Genomic DNA, 14447 nt, shown 5'->3' with positions numbered 1-14447 from the left:
AGCGCGCGTGATCGGTTCGTCGCGATCAGAATGTCGGCCGGCCGCGGTCCGATCCAGCTCTGAACGGGAGCCTATCCGCGAGTGACTCTCTCCCCGATGCACGAGGTCGTGTTCACGCGCGGAACCGCCGCGGACGCCGGTATGGTGTCTCGTTGAGGGATAGTGAATAATGTCCGTGATGTCCCGAGGCTCGCCCTGGTGCCGCGTCGCACCGGGGACTAAGAAATCCACGTTTCTGCTGATCGTCGTGCTTGTTGGCTTGTTGTCACCAGGCGTCGCCGGCGAGAAGAATAAAAAATGTAAGTGGGCAAGTCACGTTGTCTCTGTTGTTGTTGTTATTCTTCTTCTTCTTCTTCTTGTTTTGTAGGTTTCTGTTATTTTTTTCTCCCTTTTTTTCATTGACGATGGGATCTTGGTTCGGTTCTTTTTGAATTCCGTCCGGCATCGGTAACTAGCTACTCTCGCACCGAAGGCCCACGAACGTGACAAATTGGCGTTGTTTCCGTGTGGAATGTGGTTTGAATGTTTCGGGTCATGCGCTCCGGGGGACGCCTCCTGGAGGCTGTTGCGATTTGTCGAAAGTACTCGACACGTTTTTGAATGACGCTCGTATTTAATGAAACTGATTGGGTGAGTTGGATGGGAGGGGCGGGTTTCGGAATGAATTTGTCTTTCGTAATTTGTTTGTGATTGTTGGGTGTTGGTTCATTTGTAGCGGGGTTTTGTTTATGTTGTTATTGTTTTGGTGATGTTGGGGAGTTTGTGTTAGGTGAGCTTCTTTTGATGATGAATATGCGTTGTTGACTTCGATGGTGTTTATGATATGCGTAGAGTTTTTGAAATGTTGCAAAATAATTGATATAAACAAGTTTGTAGTTTCCACTATAAACATTCTTGTTTAAATTTATGTATTACTGGTACGTGTAATTAAAAACAAAAATGTTAAATTACTGATCCATTTTAATTCGGGGGCAATTAATGAGAAGTTAAATTATATCTATTTATCTCGGTATATAGATTTTTTATTCTATAATACGTTCGTATACTATATTGTATTTTATAATAAGTATTCTTAATTCCTCGTTAATTTGTTTCTTTGAATTTTACATGGTTTTACTTTGTATTAGATTGCCTTGTTCTTCGTATTGCTTCTACCATGTTCCTAGGACCACGTGGAAAGGGGCAGCTTACTACAGGCATCTTTTAACTCAGACAAAAATCAGAGAACTTAAATTTAATATTGGTACATACCTGATTGTGAATGCTTTAATCTACTTATGTAAAGTAATTGGAAATTAAATATTTTTAAATTGTCTTACTAAGTTGATGATATTGTTTATGCCCATGAAAACTGAAGAGAATAATAATATTTTTGGATTACAAATATAAATAAATTATTGATTGATTATAGATAACGAAAGGAAAACATGAAACAAATACTAATTCGTGTCATATGAGATTGTATACAACATAATAATAGTATTTTTTAAATTTAAGATATATTTTTCACATATGTTAAAATGTGCACGTTATTTTGTAAAATGAAAATAACATTAAGAAAACATCACATTTGTTACTAGTATTTTAAATTGCAAGAAAATAGGCACTTAGTTTAATAATTATGTACTGTAAGTGCTAATAGTAATTTAACAAATTATTTAAATTTTCATTTCTTTAAATTTGTTGAGTATATTAGTTTCTGAAACAGTGAACATTTCTTTTAAAGTATATTCGTCATGTCGTGGATTATTTGAATTTTTATAAAAGTTTAAGTACTGATGATTGAAGCTATTATTAGCAATTAGGATGTAATTATGATGATTAAGTACACAATTTAAAAAGAAAAACACGCGCAATAGATATTTCTGACTGTTCGATCGGAAAATATGATATCACGTGTATCCTATTTACAATAATTACTATGTTCCTCTGATATCGAAGAGAATGCGTAAAAAACCAAGTGAAAGCTTGTAGAAATTATAGTGATAGGATTAAGAAAGGTACGAAGATTGAAGTGTCCATTCCTATATTCTTATTCTATGTTTTAGATGACGTATTTGATGATTTGTTTGTTTAAGAAAAAGTATTGGGCGATCTCATAAATAATACGGTTTTTTATATTTCTTTTATTTTTACAAATAAAGATAAACAAAATTGTTTTAGTCTAGAATATATTCTCCTACATTATCTATAAATTGTCTACCTATACATTATAATTACTTTAAAAAAAATTCCGTTCATCATTATTTTTAAAAATAAAAGAAATATAAAAAACCATATTATTTATGGAGTGACCCAATAAAATTCCGCTAACCAAAAATCTTATCAATAAATCAAATACATGTGGAATCCGTTTATTCACCGGAGTCTTCCTAAAGGATATCCCGGGAATAAGGAAGCCTGATGTTAAGATAAAATGATAAGAAATCGATAGAGAACACTAACAATATATTAACAAGTATAAAGGGTTGCAGACTTATACGTTCTTTCGTAGCTGGACGCAGACTAATTCTTTCCTGTAGATAAAAATATACTGCCCTACTCCTTTTAATCCTCGTCGCTCTTTTAATTGTTTATCTTTAGGCTGTCGCATACATCGCACTCGCCTGCTTCACTGCTCACATACATTTAAACGAGTATTTTGTAAGAACGTTGTTTTTACGAAAAACATAATGCAAGAAATGTTTATTCCTCAAAGTAACAGGTGCTTTCAATTTGAAATAAAATATTAATTTAATTCATCTTTTGTTAAAACTTTTGAATGATTTGTATTAGTACGTATAGACGTTGCAAGTGATAAAATCTCCGATATACAATAAAATTAAAATTGACGCAACAATTTTTATCTCGAATTAATTCTAGTTGGAATCATTTCTACTACCTTCTTATTTCGTAGTGTGCAAACTTTTGTCAATGTGCAAAACGCGGTCGAGTGCCTTTCATTGTTGGTCTGTCTCTCTTACTCTTTATGTATCTGGATCGCTGGTCCCGTTCAGTGGTTATTGAAATGAGTTGGACCAATTCATGGCAAAAATATAGTATGTTCCCCGGTTTAGCGTTCCTCTGGCGCCCCAATTCCGTTGTAGTAATTCCTAACATACTGTTGTTAAATGCACAACTTTTTTGTAACAGCGTTGGAATTACTGGAGTATAATTCAAATGAACTACGAATTCGTTTACCCCTCAGGTTGTTTTTATTTGTATGTATGTTTAATTAATTGCAGTAAAAATTATATACATGATATTTTAACAAAACTGAAAGAAAAGTAGTTAAAATATTAAAATTCAATTATAAACCTGATTTGAGTATAAGTTCTAAATATATTCCTGTAGTTTTAGTAAATTAGATTTTCTTGTATTTAATTGTTACTTTAATAAATGTCGCTAGCTTTTATCCTTATTTATGTTATCTGTAATTAAGTATTTAGTATAATAAATATTTCTGTTTTTATAATGGAACAGTTTTATTAATAATTTAGCTATAAATATCTATAGCTAGTTTTAAACACTTACATGTATATTTTAATGGATATTTTTCAATATATAAGTTTAATATCTCAGCTCAATGGAAGAAAAGAAATTTGGACTTCAAGTTAAACATGTGTCCTTTTTTCCTGCCAAAAACTTATGGAATAAAATGTCTAAATCGTGACTCTTTAATGTAATTATTAATGTAACAAGGGAAAAACCAATTAAATACGTTGGTGAAGGAGTAAGACGGAAGCAGTTCGCAGAGCGACTCTAATGCGAGTCTTGAATATTAATGTTACACAAACATTACCTAAAGTTGCACTTTACGTCTTTACGAAGCATTTAGTACCCACTTTGACGAAACGTTTTACTATCGACTACGTCAACTAAATGCAGGATATGCAAAGTGGGTACTAAATGACTAAATTGACGAAACGTTTTACTACCGACTACGTTAACTAAATGCAGGATATACAATTTGACGCTGGTTCACGTTAGATATACCGTATTAAAATAAATTGACAATATTTTTTCAATGCACCTTTGAAATAGTTATCTCTTTAATACATTCTTTCAACTGATTTGTTAGTATATGAGTGTAGTATATGAAATTTTGAATTCTTTTGAATCATTTAAATTAGATTAAATTAGTACAATGAATAGAAACATAATCGATTAATTATGTCAGCTGTTTTAAACTGATTAATTTTCATCCATGTTGTTTTAAGTAGTCTTATTTTTCATTCACATTAATTAATACTATTAATTACAAGAAACAATCGTTTTGAAATGAATATATTTAATATTTGAAACCGATACTCTAAAATATCTGTGATATTTGATTGAGTATGTGAAATTTGGAGTACGTATAAACACTTGCAATCTATTGATTCGTTTAAAAAACTTTAATTTTTAATTAGGAAGCTATTTAATTCTATCTTTTCAGCTAATATCAAACTTAGAGGAGGATATTGAAGTTGTTTGTAGTAGTATGTAGGTACACGAAATTCCAAGAGTCTTTGTACGTGTACGTTCATTTCTGCATAGACGTGATGTGGTTTGCATTCAAATGAACAGTCTCCCATTTGAACATCTGTCGTGAGTGTGTCTGACCCTCAAGTTCTCCAAGGTCACTTGTTGATACCTTAGTCTATTAATTACTATGCTAAAAAATTGAGTGTTATAAATATAATTAAATCGGCGATTCAATTTAATAAGCATTTTTTTATTTCCCTCGGTGAATTCTAATGTCTATTTTCTTCACTGTCGTTCATAATTACTTTGTATATAGGAAGTGTAATTCTTTTAACTATTTTAATTAAGCTCTTTGTTATAATTTGAAAATAATAAAGCAAAACAAAAAAAACAGAACAGAATTACATTTTAAAATAACAAACAGGTTTATCATTTCCTCAATAATTACATGACAAACATTTTAAAGTTCCGTTCCTACAAAATTCTGTCTTTTAAATTAGTAAGTGAAATTAATTTAATTTAGAAGTTACAATTAATTATTTTATATTTCTACAATATATATAATTAATGAAGTTATTTCCTTTCGTGATTACTTCAGCACAAACTAATCACATTAATGTTACTACACAACAATAACAAGAAACATTCATTTATTTTGGTATATAATTTTGCTGTAAAATTATGCAAACTCTCAAGTATCATATTTCTTTCAGTTACGTTATTATCACTTCTTTAATTTTTTATTTTATAAACGTACTCTTCTATCGTTACGAACAACGTTAAAAAAATATAACAGTGGAAATGAATTACATATTATGAATTAATATATCAACTTAATTTTAATTATATATATATATTTATATTATATTTAATTTATATTATATATTTATTTATATTATATTTAATTTATATTATATATTTATTTATATTATATTTAATATTACGTAACACTAAATGCTACAAATTTATAAATATAATTTGCAGAGTTCCTTTGTCACTTTTTAAGTCATAATATTAGAATAATTAAATTTTTAAGAAAAACGCAAGTGATTAGGAATGACATATGATGCGTGAAAAGAAAAGCAGTTTTCTCTTTAGGTCCCTTTTATGCTAATCCTTCGATTATACTTCAGCAGTGTAAATTAGTCAACATTATTTTACATTTACCCGCTTCCTACGCTTGTTTCTCTTAAATTCTCTTGCCGTTGGAAGGATTTTCCTCTTCCGGAGCATAATAATGTTTCTTCTTACTCCGGCTTTCCTTGCACATTCCAGGACTGTATAAAGCCTTTCCGGCGTTTCAAATTCCTTCAAAAGTATCATTCTGATACTCCGTGCATACTATGGTAATAACGAAAGTAAAATATTTTTTTCATTGTTCGTTGAATAATTCATTAACTGGGCAATAAGAAACTATTAAATACGAATATATGTACATGATTTGTGTTATTTCACTGTCACTGATTTATAGATAACTACATAGAAGATAGTTGAATTTGCATTTGAATGAATTTAATACAACATTTACACTAATATTTAATAGGAGAATTTGTTAAGAAATAAATTTTATATTGAGTAGTGCTTTTTGACTAGCTTAATCTGTTATTCACTTCTCCTCTTTAAATTTTTCAAGAAGTCTGATAGAATACAATGTGTCTATCCTCCATTAAAATTTTACAATGTCATATAATAATATGTTTAATAAAACATCTGTATTTTATATATTTCATAATATTTTTATACTTTATAGTATCATCAGACATATATAAAATTGTATATGAAGAATTGTAATGAATACCTGTATCAAATGTTATTATATATATGTATTCCCAGTGATTTCCAAGATTCCCTAGAACGTAATAACTTTCTGACTTTTCATAAGAATTGATTGCCTGTTAGAAAGGAACAAAGAAAAACTTAGTTAAATTTCGTGTTTCCAAGAAGTAATCAATTAATTTTTCATTACTGAATTATTACTTTTATTTTTCTATTTGGAAGAAGGATATGTGTTACACAGTTCAGTCGCTATAAAAATTTAATAATTTAATTAATAATTCCTAAAAAATTATTAAATTAGAAAAGAATTATAGTACAGTGAGCAGTAATTTGTTTTTCCGTCATCCTTCAAAATTAATGAAATATAACATAAACCCTTCTACTAAAGAGCCATTCAATTATTTTAATCCTTTCGTTGTGCTAATAAATTACAAGTCTTTATTCTAAATGTGTCACAAATCCATAAAAACTTCAAAGCTGACATTTTTAGTGTTTTATATCTCTTATATTGATACACATAACTCTATATTATATAAATGACATTATTCTTTTTCTGAACTATGTTACATGATAATAGATCTACTTTTAAATTTAAATTTAGTAAAAAATATCGATTCAGATATACCCGAATGTCGCAGAAAAAGGGTTTATTTATGATTCACTATTTGGAGGAAAGGTTCTCCATTGAAAAAGTAGAATCTCAACCGCTTCTAGTTGATTTTTAGAATCTCTGGTGTGAAATTATAGGGACATCACTGGAGGTGCCGGTAAACGACCGAGCTGTCATGTGAAAATTGCTGTAATCACACCAAAGTTACCGGAACAACGTTAATTGTTTGCTCCAGCGGCGGCAGGAAGATTACTGCATCGCCGCGGCCAGTGCACGACGAACGTGACACGGCCCGATAAACGAAGCTAATTACGACAGTCAAATTAGCTCGGCCGAGTAGCCATACCGCACTGATTTGGCGGTCACGTGTGATCGATCAATGCCATATATCGTCGATCGAAACCCACGCGTACTATAATTACTAGTGTTACATGTTAGTGACATGAAGCTTTGTTATTGTTTAGAAAAACAATTGATTATACAACATGAAATTTATCTGAAAGTATCATATAAAAGCAATCTGTGAAAATATAAGAATCAAAAGGAGGTAAATGCACTGGTTAACGAGCAAAAACGTGAAACTTAGCCTAGAAAATAAATTATTGCCCTACCAACTGATAATGAAGCCCATTTGGACATATGCAATAACGTTTTGACGAATGGCAGCTAAAAGACATATAATTTGTGGAAGTGGAATTTAGTTTAAAAAATCTCTCGTTTTGTGCGCAATAAAATGACGTATGTGCTCATAAAACGTAGAACGAATACATCTAGGGTATATTTTAATGAAAAACCAAAGTAGAACAAAGAAGAATTATATTTTTATCTGAAAAAATAAAGTATTCATCGTTGAAAGAATTGCCTTTCAAGCTTTAAAATGACGTGTATGTGATCTTGACCTTCAATTTTTGTTTTATTAGGAAAATTGCTGAAGTATAATTATAATACATTTTGTAAATATTTTTACTTTTGTAATATGAATTGTGCTTCTTGAAATATGTCTATTTACTTGTATAATTATATAAGTTTATATATCGTATATAAATAGAACTTTAATAATCTAGAAATTAGAAACAGATTTTTTATTGTATTATTATATACATTATTATCATTATGTATTATTATAAATACATACTTTTGATCAAATTTAATTAAAAAATGTTAATTTTTTCTATATTTCCAACAAACAACTATGACAAAATAATTTATGTTCGTTGAAACATAATTTTGGCCATTAGCTTTGATCTAATTCTGGTTCACCCACTGCCATTGAAATTCTGTTTGACATAAAATGTTAGATATCTCTGACCTAAACTTTTCAGCTGAAAAAAATATTAGCTAAAATAAAGTAGCTTGTTTAGTAATGTCGTAACATATTTATGTCAAGGCAAATATACAGCCGCTAACTTTTGCTAAATGAGAATTAGATCAATGGAACATTATTTAAACCGTATGGATTTCAAGACGGAAATCGGTTACTGTGTATGTAGGTCATTTGAAACAGATGAGAACGACGCAGCCCCTTGGGATATGATGCATCTGGTGTGCTAGTCATTCCACGCCAGACGGATCATTTCTTGAATGCAATGCCAGTAATGTCAGGGATTTGATAAAGCAGAAATGCGATATAGTCAACAGGACAGATTAACCAAGATTTGGAACATCATTCTGTACGTTTCCGGTATTTTATTGAAATACTGGTTAAGATGGTTAAGCATTATTATTTTATTCATTTTCATGACAATGGGGTACAAAAATTGATTTTTATATTTAAAATTATTACATTTTTACCCCTTACGAGTAAAGTAAAATAAACGTAATTTGTCATTTATTAAATAGTAATTTGTAAAATTTCAAATTTCAAAAAAATTGAGGTTAATATAATTAAATTAAACGTCAAATTAAGAGTGAATTGCATTTCTAGATAATAAGCAATTTCTGTAAATAGCAATAAATGATGATACTGAAGAATTTTTATTGAATTAGTGGCTTGCTTTTTAGATTAGTAAAGTTGTTCGACAATTCTACTTTTTCCCGTTAATTTGAAGACATATTTGTGTACTATTTCCTAAAAAAAGTATCTATTGTACATGTTTATGTAACGTGTGTACATTACAAATTTCAGTGTTTCAAGTGCTCAGTTGAGCAGATCATTGAAGTATCATAAGCGTTGTTTAATGCCAATGTAGGCTTTTAAACTGTAGTCGAGATTAAACTACATTCGCGAGACAGCCTTTAAGCACGGCTTAGACTTTAAGCTTTGGCAGAGGACCTCCAGGCAAATAGTTTTGATTGATAATGAACGAGGAGAAACATAGCAACGAATTGGGTACAAAGGAGGAGCTAACCACATTCAAGCTTCGGTATAGTAGAACTAATGGGCTTTAACGGAATTATTGCACAGTATCAGAATAATCGATGGGTACACAACTAAAACAATATTAATGTGATAGTAATTAAGGATTAAAAATAGGTTTGGCGTTAGTTTCTGCGCTGCATTATTAAGTAAATGATATACATTTTTTGTTACAGTTATTAGATAATGTTATTTATCTCCTACTGATTCTATATCACTTCACTTCATGAATTATTTATGTTGTGTTTGTTATATTTCTAATTATATTTGTAGTAATTGTATGTATATACTTTTTGTAAAATTGCATGTTATAATCGAGATAAAATATGTTTGAATAAATCGATAATTTTAACGTTGCAGTGGTGTACAAACCTTTTTAATATGTATGTTTTTACTTACATTGATTTTTCATTTCCTAATCACTATCGAGAAAGTTGCTTGTAGATCATGTGCTTCTTAAGTAGGTATTTTAATTTTTATACAGTAATACAATGTTATAAATAATTTTTCTTTTATATCTGGAGCACCAAAAAAAGTAGAACATCAACAAATAAATATTTACAAGAACATGGTATACCCGGACAATAAATTGTTAATAATTAGAGAGTATTTTTAGTTCCCTGAAGAAGACAAGTACTTCAGTTCCAAATAAAATAACAAGTACAAAAATAATAACTGTGATAAATACATTATTAACTAATTAAGGTAACCTGAAATAATAACGGAATAAATATCGTGTAAGTTAAACATTTTATATAGCTAGGTAGTTGATTGAATAAACTTTCAGTTTATTTCCGTAACTGAAAACTTTATCGCTGTGTTGGTGTACTATAAATAAAATTTTGGCTATAATAATTTCTTGCTGGTTCAGTAAAGGGCAGTTCGCGTTCACATGTATTAAAGTGAATGGTGAAGGGTTGAAAATGTTGGTTTTGCAGAGATAAGGGAACCCAACTTTGATACCACTCTCCTTTATACCCTAGAAGTGGTGGATTTATGATGCTGGGGCTCATATGTTGTCGTCCATGGAACATCGGAATTCATTTTCTATTCACCGATAAAGCACTTACAGGGTCGCTTATAGCTATTTTCTTTCAAGTCTTTTTATATTCCAGCTCTGAAAGTGACGTTCGGATAAATGAGAAACTTTAAAAGAGGTGAGGAGAAAAGAGTTTCTTTGTATTTGCTTCTATAATACGCCAGGATCTATAATACGGTCGTTTTACTTTGTAAACAATTTATTTTTACAGTGGTCTGAAATATTTTTCATTTAAATATAATAAAGGATAATATACTGTTAACAACCAAACCACAATAATTACGAGACACTCGAAAACAGCAGTTAAATAGATATTTATGAAAAAATTTGCATGATCGAAGAAAATTTAAATTATTAAGTATTCAATCCCAAAGATAAACTATTTAAATATTTTAATCTATTTTTTAATATATTATAAATTTTGTTCTTTAAACATTTAAAAATATTTATGCTTGACACATTTTATTATTATTCTATTTCATTAATACATTCTGTATGCTTCTAATAACAAAAGTGACGCTGTTAATCCCATGCCCTATGATTTATTTATCAACTATACTTGATAAAACAATTTTATCGTTAATAATTTAGTAGAAGAAGAACAGAATTTTATACTTATTCTGTGCCTACGTTTACTACAAATGTTAAAGATTGATAATAGATAAGTAATACAGCATTTATCTTAAAAATAAATAAATGATATTAACATTTGTCGAATTCAATTAAAAATTTTCATCGCGAGTCTGATAGGTTATTATAAGACAAGCGGTTAAGATGCATTCATCCATATAACCAATGATGATTATCAAGATCATACATGATCAAAAATCATTAGTTTGTTCTTTGAAAGTACACATAAACAGAAAAGTACCTATTTATCCCACAATTCAAATTATCAATAACAAATGGAAAAGAAAACATTTGTTGAAGGAGTGATCTGTTCTGAGTGCAGTCCATTTTACTTCCAAAAGTTTAATTTCACCGTCCCTTCTAGAAATTGCAAGGCTGCTAGTGATTGATAAGATTCCAAGGGTTTCCAGTTCCAAATTCGCTCGATTGAAAAATGTTTCAGGCAATAAAGTCCGTACCATCGTTTCTTCGAGCGTAGACGATTTTTCTTTCGCGGAGGGAGGAACATCGGTGGCAGAGCCGCATACTCCTGTTTCTTATGCCCTCCCTCTTCCGCGCCCTTCTCGAACTTTCGTGGCAATCCTTGTCACTGTCTGGCGGCTTGATTTCTTGCTAAACTCTCCCAGCAAGAAACTTCGCGTCCCGAAAGGAGTAACTCTCTCTTCCTCTCTCTCTCCCCATTTACTTATCCCACGGGATAGTCACGGCCGTCCAGACTGTGCATCGCCAGTCGACCATCGGTCCTTCGACTTGGCAAAATTCCACTCAATTTCCGTGGAATCTGCGTGCGATCGACGGGCTGCGAAATTCTTCGTGAAACGATGGCCGCGGAATTATGACTGATATAGTGTTTTGTGTATATGTATGTTAAGGAGAAAGATCATAAATTCTAAATCTGTCCACTTTTTTATCTAAGTTTTAATAAATTTTTTAAGAGCAATACGAAGCTGCATTTACTGCTGTGTAAACAGATGTAGATATATTTTTATTAAATAATGTGGTAGTCTTGCTTTTTGTTGATTGGAATGGTTTTTAGTAACTTGTATTATTGTAATTTGTCGTGGATTGATGATTGAATCATTTTTATTTGACAACTTTTTTTTAATGATTTAGTGGAAATGGCTGATAAATCGTAACGATTAATTTACATAGACGCGATACTTATAGGTTTTAGTGGACGATTATGGTAAATATTGGATATACAATTGGATGTAAGGAGTTAAGTTTTTAGAATAAGAACGGTTTCAATCATTTTTTCAATTGGTCCAGATTTGTGTACTTAATGTTTTTACAATATTTTATACGTTCTGAATGAATATAAGCAAAATCTCAGAGATAACATTTAGTACTTTCTTTTAAACTCAATTCAAAATTTATAAACATTTAAGATAAAAACTTGGAACGAATTGTTAATATTAAAAAATAATTCTGTATTAGTTTGGGAGATATTATAATGCTAAACATAACATACAAAAATTAAATTAAACAAATAAATATTTATCAAATAGCATGTGTTTGTGAAGCTGTACTGGAAATAAAAATGACCTAATTTCTAACATAATTTTCTGTCATAAATTGGCAGATCCTGTACAAATTATGTGTGTAGTATTAAAATCTATGTTCTTTTAATAATTCTAAGTTTTTCTAAATGTTTGCCATTGCTCGATTTATGGTGTCATAGTGCCGCAGTTTTGTCTTCGCACCAGAGTTGGGTGAAACGTAATCCTCTTGGCGATTAAGGATTATGACTATCGTGAAAGTAATGCGAATGGAGTTAGTGATTAAGGGGTAAGATTACTGAGTAATCCCGTAGTTGTGATTAATGGATAGACTACGGCCTTTCATACAAGTATAAACTTTTAAAAATATGGGTAGAAAAATATAAGTACCATAGAAAGTGATTTTTCCTGACAAATATTATTAGTATGAGGTTCTATATCTCCGATATATTAGGCATATACTTTTTCGCATCGTGTATTTCCATTCCATACGATTCTGCACTTTCAAAGTTTCCGTAAATAGAGAAAAATTCGCGATCTATTGGTAAATAATAGAATTAAAGTAAATATAAAAGGAATCCCATTTTCTATATTATTTTTATCATTTAGAAGAAAAATTGTATTCCTATCAAAATTTCATGTCAACGCTATACTTTGAAAAATTTCAAAAACACTGTTGTTTTTGTAATGGTATCATATATTTTTATTTATAGTGTATCATAACTAACACTAAGACAAAAGTATTCTTTTATAAGATGGTTTTAAACCAGACAACTTTGATTAATCTTACAGCCAAAATTTTGTGTTTGAACTTTTTTCTTTCGTGATTATTATATATAAATTTAGTTATCTGCTTTATTTTGAGAAGTAGGTTCTTCTTTTGTATGTCTTCGAATGTCCTTTGAGCAATCATTTACAATTACTTTAGAATTATTCAAGTTTTATTCAAAATATTTATCGATGTGTCAATAGAGTCGAGACTATTTGCAGAAGTCAATTTAAATGACTCATTCTATAAATGTTATTATGAAAGAATAGAGTTTCTGACGTTTATTTAATTTTAGAAATATCAGATTCCACTATAAATTATGCATTAAATATTGCACAACTCATCATGCTCATGAATAACTTACACACGTTACATCACAGCATACTATTTCCATATTGTCGAGACTGCAATTGTCTTTGAGAAATGTACTGTAACGAAAAGTTGCATACACAGCAGCCGACAAACCCAGAAACGTCGCATTGTAATATAGATTGAAGCATTTCGTAGACTGAAGAGTTTCGTCAAATTGAAAGCCACCAGGCTGTAATTTGGAGTGGCGGCTACTAATCGTTATGTCGAAATGTTGCGCGGGAATTACTAACAGATCTCGATTGGTAGTACTAGCGAAGGTACCTCACCTGTCACCTTCCCGGTTTCCTCTCTTTGTGAGAAAGACACCTCAATTATCGTTTGAATCGGTAACTTTGAGGCGGCCATATGCCTCGATCAATTAATTGCAACAAATGTCTGAACTTCGTGTAATCAACACAAACACTTCCATTGATTTCTCAGTTTCTTGAATTTCAAATCAGTCGTAAAAGTTATAGAGTTTCCTTTCACGTTTAACTTTTTGTCCTACGATTTTATTTAGAATTATAGAAATTCAAGACGAAACTACTTTATTGTCAATAATTTAGTAGAAAGGAGGTTGGAGATAACGAATGACAATAAGAAAGTGACACTTAATTTATGTTTAAAAGAAGTAACCATTTAGATTTGTCGAATTCGATTTAAAATTCTTATCACGAGTCTGACACAATATTGTAGGACAAGAAGTCAATTCAATATATCATTTATTGTCATAAATGAACTATAATATTTCTTCTGTATTGAATTTATTTGAAACTTAAAGTACAGTGGTTTTTTTAGAATATTATTGTATGAGACATGTACCTAAATATTCTTAAATTCTATTAATACCTGAAGAACCCTTTTTATGAAATAAATGAAACGGTAATAATTAAAAATAGAATTGTACAACATTTTATAAACGAAGCTAATTTTATTAGAAAGGACTTCATATCAAACCATGTATACCACTT

The 14447-nt window shown here is 30.3% G+C and overlaps 1 protein-coding gene across 1 annotated transcript in view; it reads left to right on the top strand.

The window, feature by feature from the left end:
* Nucleotides 1-124: 124 nt before the first annotated feature.
* LOC116431104 (uncharacterized) overlaps nt 125-14447 on the top strand; it is a 297657-nt gene continuing 283334 nt past the window's right edge. The window contains exon 1 of the mRNA XM_031986081.2: nt 125-299. Within this exon, the coding sequence (XP_031841941.2) occupies nt 170-299 (130 nt within the window). The 5' untranslated portion in view covers nt 125-169. The remainder of the gene's footprint in view (nt 300-14447) is intronic.

This window comes from Nomia melanderi, chromosome 2 (genome assembly GCF_051020985.1).
Source record: "Nomia melanderi isolate GNS246 chromosome 2, iyNomMela1, whole genome shotgun sequence".
Taxonomy (NCBI): domain Eukaryota; kingdom Metazoa; phylum Arthropoda; class Insecta; order Hymenoptera; family Halictidae; genus Nomia; species Nomia melanderi.
This window is presented reverse-complemented; position numbering and strand designations above follow the sequence as displayed.